General features: G+C 42.6%; 1 protein-coding gene across 3 annotated transcripts in view; it reads right to left on the bottom strand.

Annotated features, from left to right (window-relative positions):
- Positions 1-6,080: 6,080 nt before the first annotated feature.
- Positions 6,081-10,393, bottom strand: part of CCDC127 (coiled-coil domain containing 127) — a 4,535-nt gene continuing 222 nt past the window's right edge. Inside the window, exons 2-3 of one of the 3 annotated variants that reach the window (XM_008637520.2) lie at positions 10,161-10,289; positions 6,081-9,554 (exon numbers count right to left, since the gene is read on the bottom strand). In XM_008637520.2, coding sequence (XP_008635742.1) covers positions 8,881-9,554; positions 10,161-10,281 — 795 coding nt within the window. In that variant the 5' untranslated portion in view covers positions 10,282-10,289 and the 3' untranslated portion in view covers positions 6,081-8,880. Of the gene's footprint in view, positions 9,555-9,932; positions 10,388-10,393 lie in introns of those variants that run through there. The other 2 variants (XM_017739099.1, XM_017739100.1) reach the window with 2 other exon arrangements.

The following is a 10,393-nucleotide window of genomic DNA, read 5'->3' as shown; positions in this document are numbered from 1 at the left end:
CCAGCTAAGGATTTCCTAGCTTGTGGCAGAACTTCCTTTTCTAAGTTGTCAAAAGCATATGTTCAATTTCACTCAGTTTCTGCTACTCCAGTGCATTGAGCTGCACAGCTCTTCCTGAATGATACTTTTACAGCATTCACAATCCTTCTGACAATGTGTCAGGAGTATTTCATTAACATGCTACTATTTCTTGTCCTTAGTCATTAGTGGAAGAATGACAAAACACTGCTCCTGAACTGATCCTTCAGGAACTGCCTTAGTAACCTCCCCTTAGACCACCATTTCTGCTTTCAAGCAGAGCTTACTATCATAATTTGATTTTTACCTAGTTCTTTGTTCCCAGAGTCATCATAGAATGCTTTGGAAGGAACCTTAAGCGTCATCTAGTTCCAACCTCCCAGCCATTGTCAAAGAGACCTTCCACTAGACCAAGCTGCTCAAAGCCCCTACCCAGCTTGTGGATGGGTCATCCACAACTTCTCTGTGCAACCTGTCCCAGTGCCTCACTGCCCTCATAGTGAAGAATTTCTTCCTATTATCTAATCTAAACCTACTCGTTTTAATTTTGAAGCCATTGCCCCTTGTCTTATCACTGCATGCCCTGTCAGAAGTTCCTTTCTGGCTTCTTTGTAGTCCCTTTAGGTACTGGAAGGTGCTCTAAGGTCTCCCTGGAGCCTACCCTTCTCCAAGCTGAACAGCTCCAACTCTCTCAGCTTGTCTTCATAGGAGAGGTGCTCCAACTCTCTGATCATCTTTGTGGACACCTCTGGACTTGCTTCAACTGGTCCACATCTTCCTTGTGCAGAGGGCCCCAGAGCTGGATGCAGTACTCCAGGTGGTGACTCACGAGTGCAGAGTACAGGGGAGAATCACCTCCCTTAACCTGCTGGTCACGCTTTTTTTGATGCAGAAGTTGGTTGATTCATCTCCTGGGTTGAAAACGCCCACTGTTGGCTCACATCCAGCTTTTTGTCCACCAGCATCCTGACAGTCCTTCTCTGCAGGGGTACTCTCAGTCCATTAACCACCCAGCCTCTATTTGTGCTTGGGATTGCCCTAACCCACGTGCAGCACCTTTCACTTCGACTAGTTGAACCCCATCATGTTCTCATGTGCCCACTTCTCAAGCTTGTCCAGGTCCCCATGGATGGCATCCCTTCCTTCTGTTGTGTCAACTGCACCACCCTGTTCATATTATATCTCCTATTTAGTTCAATTAATACATCTAGTTGTGGTTACGTGGCAACTGGTTACTGAAAATTTCTCTCTTCTAAGTTTCATGTGCAAGCAGCTTCTATCAGGATCCAAAAATACAGTCCTGACTGCCTTCTATTGAGCAAATCCTCTTTTTGAAGGATTTTATCTTGCTCTGGTAATGCAAGGTGCCAGTGGTTGTTAGTTATCTATCAGCTGTTAAATATTTGAAGAAGCAAATACGCTGGTCTGGCATCTAGCTCAAATGTCTTTATCAGTGTAATAGTATGGCTAATGACCTTTGAAGGCACTGTGCCTTTTTCTGAAGGACCTACAGTGGCAGTGACACCAGCTCCAATATGATCCCCAGGTGCTTGGAGGTGTTGCCTATATTGCCACCCTGTGGACTGGAACAAGCAAGGTGAGGCTGCCCTCCTATAGTCACATCTATTCTCCCAGGTAACAAGTGACAGCACCCAGAGGAAATGGACTCAAGTTGCTCCAGGAGAGGTTTGGATTGGATATTAGGGAAAATTTCTTCCTGGAAAGGGTGGCTAGGCTTTGGAAGAGGCTGCTCAGGGAAGTGGTAAAACACCAACCGTGGGTTTTGAATCATCCTAAAAAAGACGGATCACTGTATTTAGCAACAAAAATAAATGAAGCAAAAGACTGGGAATCCAGTGCCACAACCTGAAGTTTGAAGCCTTGGGTCATAAAATGTTCAGCAGATTCCTTGTGAAACAGCTTTCAGACCAACTTGCTCTGCACAGTTTCATAATAGTGTATTAACAGTTCCTATTTATTGTCACAATAAAACATTTGAGATAATTTAAAAGCAAACCAAAGTCTTTTACAGCTACATAAAGTTATGCACAGCTATGCTCCTGTGAGAAGCAGGGAGTTGGAACTGATGATCCTTCTGGGTCCCTTCCAACTCAAGATATTCTATGATTCTATGATTCTTCTGCCCTCCATCATGGGCTGGAGGAGACTGCATCAGGGGAAGTTTCTTTATCTGGATCCTGTGAAGGGGAGGACAAATAGGAAGAAGCACAACAGGACAGGGAACTGTTCTTCTAAAAACCAATTCCTTTCATATAAAGCCGTTGAGAAAAGCAGAGACCACTGGCAATATACATTGTTTACAACTAGGTTTCAGGTTGCAACCAATAGTTTCAGGCATGAAATGCAATAGGATCCTTTCATTGTGATTCTGTTATGCCTGGTATGACATAGAACAAATCTGTAACTCTCCAGATATTTTCATTGTTCTTTGCAATATACCAGGCTATTAGGATTAACTACATTATTTTCTGACCCTTTTTAGTACTGCAGCAGATACTGGTGTGAAATCTCTTACTCTAGTAATTCTATAGCAATATCTTACCAGCCTTAATCCTGTTTTCTTTCCAGTCAGCTTCTACTTTGTAGTCAAAGCATCATATCCAGCAGCACAATCATTCTTGCTTGTGTAATGAGCCTAAACCAGGAAAAGATGGAAATGTAAAGATGGTGGAGAAGGAGAAGCAGAAAAAGAAGAATAAGAATAAGAATAAGAATACGAAGAAGAAGAAGAAGAAGAAGAAGCAGAAGAATAAGAATAAGAATACGAAGAAGAAGAAGCAGAAGCAGAAGAAGAAGAAGAAGAAGAGAAAATTGAGAGGCTAAACGAAATAGTCTCTCTGATAGCCCATCCTTTAAAATTGGTGGACAAAACACAAAATCCTTTGACTAGCTGCCAATGGATAACATCCTTGACCAGATGTGCAAAAAGGGAACCCCAGCCTCAAGAGCAGACTCAAAATCTGCAGCCTAGGGGACAATAATGATCATATTAGAAAGGGAGATATGCAGGAAAAATATTTCAGAGCTGCTTAGTTTTAAGGGTAATAAACAATCGCAGGTGGTCATGCAGTTTACCTTGCCAATAAATGATCTGTAGATCTTTAACTTGATCTAAGTTTTATGCTCCGTTGTTCTCAAACTCTACCTGATAAGTAACCAAAAGGCACAGCTCTCACAGCTCCTCAGCTGGCATGATTTGATTTCCTATGTGAGTGCTTGAAAGCTGCTGCCACCAGCACACAGCAGTTCAAGTAGGGGTACCTTAAAGACTTTGGAGATGTCCAATAAACTTTGGAGCCTAAACTTCTTCCCGTGAGATTGTAAACTTCTCCAGATGGGACAGAAGTTCTGTGCCAACAAGTATCACTGCAAGGGAGAAATAAGACAGCACTGAGCTCTTGTTGGAACTGTCCCAGTCTACTGGGAACACAATGGAGGTAGGATGTCACACACAGTGACTTCCACATGCATCCCATTCTGGAGTGGTTTTATGGTGTCAAGGAGTTTCTTTCAGCAATCTGACATGCCTAGAAACTTTCAGTTCATGTTTATTGTGGAAGCAGCAGCGTCCTTTGCCACAGAAAAAATTAAAGAGAACAAGCTATGAACAGCATGTCTGGTGTAGTTCATCCAGAACTGAGCTGACACTGATGCCTGTGTGGCCTCTTTGCCTTTTTATCTCCCAGAAGGAGGCACAATCTTTATGTTTGTCTATACTGGTAGTTTGCCTAATATTTACTTCAGTTTATATATAAACATTTCACTGAAGTAATATCAGCTCCAGTGGCAGCATGCTTTGTTGTTTTGTTCTTCTTGTTGACACCAAGGAGGGAGATGTGCTGTCTTTAATATTTCACTATATACCAAAGATCACCAAAATATTGCTTTCATCTTTGTGTACATCTCACCTTTGGAATAACTTTGAGGGGAAATACAAGTAAGGAGCATAGGTGTAGAAATGCTTCTGTGGACAGCACCAAATTGTCTGATCTCATGATCAGAGGGCTGGAGCACTTCTTCTATGAAGACAGGCTGAGAGAGTCGGGGTTGTTCAGCGTGGAGAAGAAACAACTCGGGGAAACCTTACTGTAGCCTTTCAGTACTTCAAGAGAGCTTATCATGAACAGGGGTATACTTTTAGCAGGGCCTGTTGTGATGGGACAAGGGATAATGGTTTTAAACTAAAAGACCATTGGTTTAGACTAGATATAAGTTCTATTTTTTTTACAACAAAGGTGGTGAAACACTGGCACAGGTTGCCCAGAGAGATGGTAGGTGTTCCATCCCTGGAAACATTCAAGGTCAGGTTGGATGGGGCACCAAACAACCTGGTCTGAGATGTCCTTGCTCATTGCAGGTGGGTTGGACTAGATGAGTTTTAAAGGTCCCTTCCAACCCAAGCCATTCTATAATGGTCAGCATCCCCCTAAATTTCTTAGTCAGCGAAGTGCTACTGCTTGGGAACTGTCTCACAACACTCTCTTCTCCAGCAGGCAGCAGAACATGTTGACAGCTGTAGATTGTTTCTTGCCGTGTTCATTAAACAATGAACAGTGTTCTTTAATCGAGTTTGTCACAGTTTTCCAATGCGGTAGAATACAATGAGGTGCTAATGGGTTGCTGAACTACACCCAATCCCTGCCTGCCGCCTTTGCACAGAGGTCTGCCGCAGCACCCACTTCAGTAGAGACAAGTTCATCCTGGTTTGATCACCGAACACTACGTTTTTGCTCGCCTTTCTTGTTATTACGTGTGGAGGCGTTTGGGCCAGAGAGCTCTGATGGGCAGCTACCTCTCTGTAGCATCAGGAGATGCGCTCCAGCGGAGCTCATGAGAACAGAGGATGCGGCTGGGGGGCGCGCGCATCAGCCACAAGGGGGAAGCAGCATCCAGCGATACAAACACCAGCCACGGCAGCTGAGGATTTTGCTCTGATTGCGTAAGCTTAGAGGAGAGGTGTCTGAGAAACAAAAACCTGTGATGAGCACAGGAGTGAAGAGGCATTTTTTCAGCAGCTGGACAGCTCGGGTGACCTCAGCACAGGGCTGCTGGGGTGCATGACTGCAAACAGCCGCCACCACTGTTCTCACAATCCACCAGCTCTCTTCAAACTCTTCCACCCGCAGACTGCTTGTTTCCAGAAGCACATTTACTTCCAGTTTACTTTCAGTTTTTGTTGCAGCAATCACTCAGCTGTTTTGTTGTGAAGTGGCCATTGCCTCACTGCTGAGCTACGCTAAATTTCAGCGAGTTACTTCTTAGCAGGTCCAGCTGTTGTCTCAGATATGCAGTGAAATCTCCTGGACCAGGCAGTAAATTAATGACCAATAAATGCGGGCCTTGGCATGCACAGCAGCAAAGCCTCCATATCCAGCTGCACCACAACTGCAACTATAAACTTGACTTTCATCGTTTTTTCACAGCAATAACTCAGATTCCTTTGATTTCATCACAATAACTGAACCACCGTTTCTGCCTTGTATCCTCTGCAAGCAACACTGTTCTCTCATGCTCACGCAGGAGTGCTCAAACCCATGCTTTAAAGAGCCAGAGGATGGTGAAGGATTGTGTCAAATACAAACAGATTTAGGATCTTTTATTACAGCAATGAGGATTTCCAGAGCGTCTGAACACTGTCCTAGAGCAGCTGGATTGCAATTCTTCACAGCGAGCAGGAAGACGAGGGAACTAAAAAGCAGCTGACATGCAGAAGGAGACATCTGAGGGATTCTGGAAGAAGGCAGAATATCCTACACAACACTGTCAAAGGAATGTCCCCAGCCTTTCAGAGGGATGGTCACCTTTAATGCCACATCTTCAGTCAATGCTCTGCACTTACCTGTGTAACAGTGCTCTTTCCTAAGAAAAAAAACCTTTACAACATATTCTTTTTCCAGCACCACCACCAAAACTTTTCACTTGCCAATTCAAAAAATGTACAATCCATAAAACCAAAAATGGTGCAATTAGCTTGGAAAATCTGAATAAAGTAGAAAATTCCAGTTCTCCCACCCACCTTGCCCAAGTTACAAAACAGTGCAGAAATATGTAAAGGTTTTTATTAATTGTTAAACAGTTGAGTGACAATTTTATAACAAAAATAAGTTCATTAAATACTTTGAAAACAGATTATTCTTGCATTCTACATAAATACGTGGGCAGTTCCAAACAATTAACAAATTCAGAACAAGTGCTGGGCAAGATAAAACTTATATTAGAATTTTCAGCATAACAACCTACAAAGGGGAACATTTCAAAAATACACTGCATACCTACAAATATGAGTTTTGGTAGAAACTAACAGGACCAGTACTTCTAAACCAGTTATACACTTTTAAAAAGCCTTCTGAAATAACTCTTCACTCTTAATACAATGATCTTCAAAGTGTCCATGAACAATACTTCAATTAGTTGTACAAATAAATGACATTTCTAAAAAAGAGAAAGTGAATACCAAACCTTTACTACATTGCATCCAACCCTGTACAATCAAGTGTGTAAGGCTGGACTGTACATATTTATACTGAAAAAATAGTATTTTATCCTTGATTACATTTTCTTTCAACATTTTGAGTGATATGAGTGACAAACTATGAAAAAAAAGAAAAAGCATAAAATCTTTGATCTCTTAATGCTAAGTTGTACAAATTGAAGGCATGAATCTCAAATACACTGGCACTGATTCGCTCTCTGCTCTCAGTCAGCTGAGCAGGCTGCCACAGCTGGACAGTCACTTTCCACCCTGAAGGAATTACACACAGGCTGTTACTCAAACTAATTTGTTCTCCTGGGCAATTCGAGTGTGTGCCTATGTCCAGCTGCAGCAGCTTGGCTCAGGGTGTCACACATGAGTAGTAACTCCATTGCGTTCTCATCTCCCAACTCGCACACGCTTGGCACCCAGACAAACTGTGGCCCTTCTGGTGTTTGTGATCTCTCTTTTTTTCTCCAAGTTTGTCTACTAAAACTTTATTTAAAAAATCAGTATGAAAAAAGGATTAATAACACAACAGTATAATTAGTACTACCAAGGTGAGCAAAATCTCAACTGGAAAACCGAATATTTGGGAAACATCTATTCTGTTCAGGAATTTTGTTACGTTAGATATTTCTGCTTAGTAACTGGATTAAGTTGCACACACTGTTTCAAAAGATTTATCTGCTGTTTTCTGTGCTCAGACTAAAATAAAACCAGGAGAAAACAGTAAGAGAAAAACCCCACATCTGCAGGAAAGGGATTCACTTAGCTTGGATTGCTTCCAAGCCATGGTTCTACATGATTGCCTAGAGCAAACGTGTTTGTCAAGTCCAGCCCTCAGTAAATAATAAGCTGCAAATTAATGAACTGACAACCAACCAACACTAATCAAAGTAACAGAGAAAACTAGATGTTATAAACAAAAGCGTAAACACTGCCCCTTTGAGGTCTAAGGCTTGACTAGAAAGAAGAAAAAAGTAATTCAAAATACATGAAAAAAAGGTGGTTCCTACTGCTAAAAGGACTCAAAGTATACTCAAAATTCTAAGAAATTTCAGGTATTGAAATGCACTTGGTTTAGTTTGTTTGTTGTTAGATTTTTTTAATCTGGATCTGTTCATTTTCCTATATTATTTTACCATACCTATTATTTTATTTTTACCATCTCTATTTTATTTTACTAGCTAAATTAAAAAGCCCCCATTCTTTAAAGTTTGCAAAGCTTGTATATTTGTAGGCTTTCATGATCATGTGTATGTAAAGTGGTGAACCACAAGCATAAAATTTAAGAGCTGCAGAAGAGTACATACTTCAGTTGTGGGAGAAGGGGGACAGGTGGAGAGGGAGTAGTGGCCACCACTGCAGGCTGCATTTGCAGGTTCCCACCTGCAAATAACAAACAGGGCCTGTCCAAGGAGCACAGCCAGGTGCAACGGCAAGGAGGTTCCTGCAAGCAAACCAGGTGGCAGCCCTAGGACACAGAAGCAGCAGCATGGGGACATCCATAATGCTGGCACATTGTTGGGTTACAACTAAAATCTTGACTGAGAAAAAAACAAGTATTCTTAAATTATCTCAAATATATGAAAATATAACTTTCAGTTTATACACTCCCTAGTATTTGAGAATGGATCCCAAGTGCCAATGAGGCATCAGTCTATTTCTTTATGTGTTATTTGATTTAGCATCTTTTGGATGTTTCATTCATAAAGCACTATTTATATATTAAGCTGGAAAACAACGCAAGACTAATTAATCTGAAACAGGACCGAACCAATCCCCCCCCCTCAGAATACTAACACCTGCTTACACACACACTCTCACACATATATGTATTTATATAACTGTACATACAGACACGTAAGATTTATGTGTCGAGCATCTGGCTCCAACACCGTCTCTCCCAAACATCTGCCTCGAAGTCAGTCTTGCTTAAACAAATTTTCAAAAAATAACAGTAATAAAAAAAGAGACTGTTGAGACCCTATGTAAAATGTGAGGGATAAGGAGCACAATGTGCTGCTGCACCTGGGGGAGACAAATCACCGTTCTCTGTTAAGGGAGTGTGACCATCAGTGAGGCAAATGCCTCTGCTCTGTTTTGCTGCTTCTGATACCTGTGGGAGTTGGCGTATCTCTATACTGCAACACAAACACACTGAGTTTAACAGCATGCACAGCTCACCAGAGCATCTGTTGTTAGTGAGAGGAAAGGCACCAGAACTACACACATCCCATGCAAACACAAGTGCAAGGAGGAGGAGAGATGGCAACACTGCAGAAGAATTTAACAGCTTCGGACTACAACTGTGATTGTCCCTACCATGCATGGTGGATCTCACAGAATCCCTCTGCTTCCCCTACTTAGCGTTTTCCTAACATGGCTTTTTCTACTCTCTTGAATTTCTGCAGTTCAACAGCTAGCTCCCAGTATCTCAGATACAGCCACATAAGCTTTCCATTTTGACTTCTGGTTCTGTTCAGCACATTGCCACAGTAGTGATCATGTTTGAAAATATCTTTTAAGCCACTCTCCACATGTAAAGCCATAGCAACAGGATCAGTTGCTGCTTTAACTAGCAGATTTTTCTCTATTTCTAGTCTCTGACTTCTGGGGACAATAAGACTGCAGTAGATGTCCTGTCTTTCTTTCAGTCCCTCTTCAAATTCTTTTAGTAAAATATTGGCTCTCTGTTGCCACTCTTCTTCCTTTACCAGGCAACTCTGGTACAATGTACCTTCTGCTCCTGTGTGCAAAAGGACTTGTTTTTCTTGCTCCAGCTTCTCCTGCTCCTGTTCTAGGAGCTTTCTCTCTTCTACTAGCTTGCGGCTCTGGGACACGAGGGCTTCACGGTAACTCAGGGTCCTGTTGCGTTCCTTTTCCAGCTCCACCTCCAGATGAGCAACAGCACGACGATTCTCCGTGATTATATCCCGGTATTTGCCTTCCAGGTCTTTTTGTAAAGTCGACTCTTTTTTGTAGTACTCTTGCTTTTCTTTTTCTATTTCTTTCTGACATTCTCTGGTCCAGATCCAACCTATCATATATGAATGAGACTTCAGATGCAAGTATAACACGTAACAATGGTGGGTATGATTAACTAGCTATGCCTCAAATGAAGCTACTAAGTCGTAAAAAACTTTCTTTCCTGCCCTCCCAAATGATATTCACTTCTATTTACTTGTCCCCACAATAACTGTTTCCGTGGCCCCTGTTTCACTGTGAGTGACTTTAAATGATCATGCTTTCTCTGAAATAACCCCATTTTTTTACTGCCAATACTCACACTACTTGGATTAGAGAAGGAAAATAAAGTCATGGAGAAACAAACTGGAGGTTTATGATGCAGGTACTGCACAGAGAATGTTCTAGGCCCAGTATATAAATATACATCAGCAACATCTGGGGTTGTTACCTCTGGGCTCTCCAGCACATCCTGCATCCATTTTTCTTGAGAGCTTTGTAAACTGGAGCTTATTAAATTTTGATTCAACTCCATGTACGGAGTGGTCATTGCCTTAGCGATACCAACAGTGCTTGTTTATGCCATTATAAACAAGAATGGGAAGTCCCCAGACGGAGCATGCCTCTACCACCGCACTGCTCCAGGAGCCCCCTCGGGCTGGGGCCCAGCGCTACTCACGGAAGGCGGCCAGGCCCAGCATGGGGACCAGCAGGGCGTAGTTCCACCTGCTGCCGTCATCGCCGGGATCGCGCCGATTGGGCAGAATGTTCCAGTTGGGAGGGTCGTTTAAGTTATTCATGAAGGCACCTGCGATGCACAGAGGGGAGACGCGACCTCAGCTGCGCGCAGAAGGGCCGGGGCCGCTCCCGCTGCCACGTTCTCCTCCCGCTGGATGCCGAGGAATGCAGCCC

Source organism: Corvus brachyrhynchos, unplaced genomic scaffold (assembly GCF_000691975.1).
Source record: "Corvus brachyrhynchos isolate BGI_N302 unplaced genomic scaffold, ASM69197v1 scaffold7, whole genome shotgun sequence".
Lineage (NCBI taxonomy): Eukaryota > Metazoa > Chordata > Aves > Passeriformes > Corvidae > Corvus > Corvus brachyrhynchos.
The sequence above is the reverse complement of the archived record's forward strand: the minus strand, read 5'-3'. Positions and strand labels throughout refer to the sequence as shown.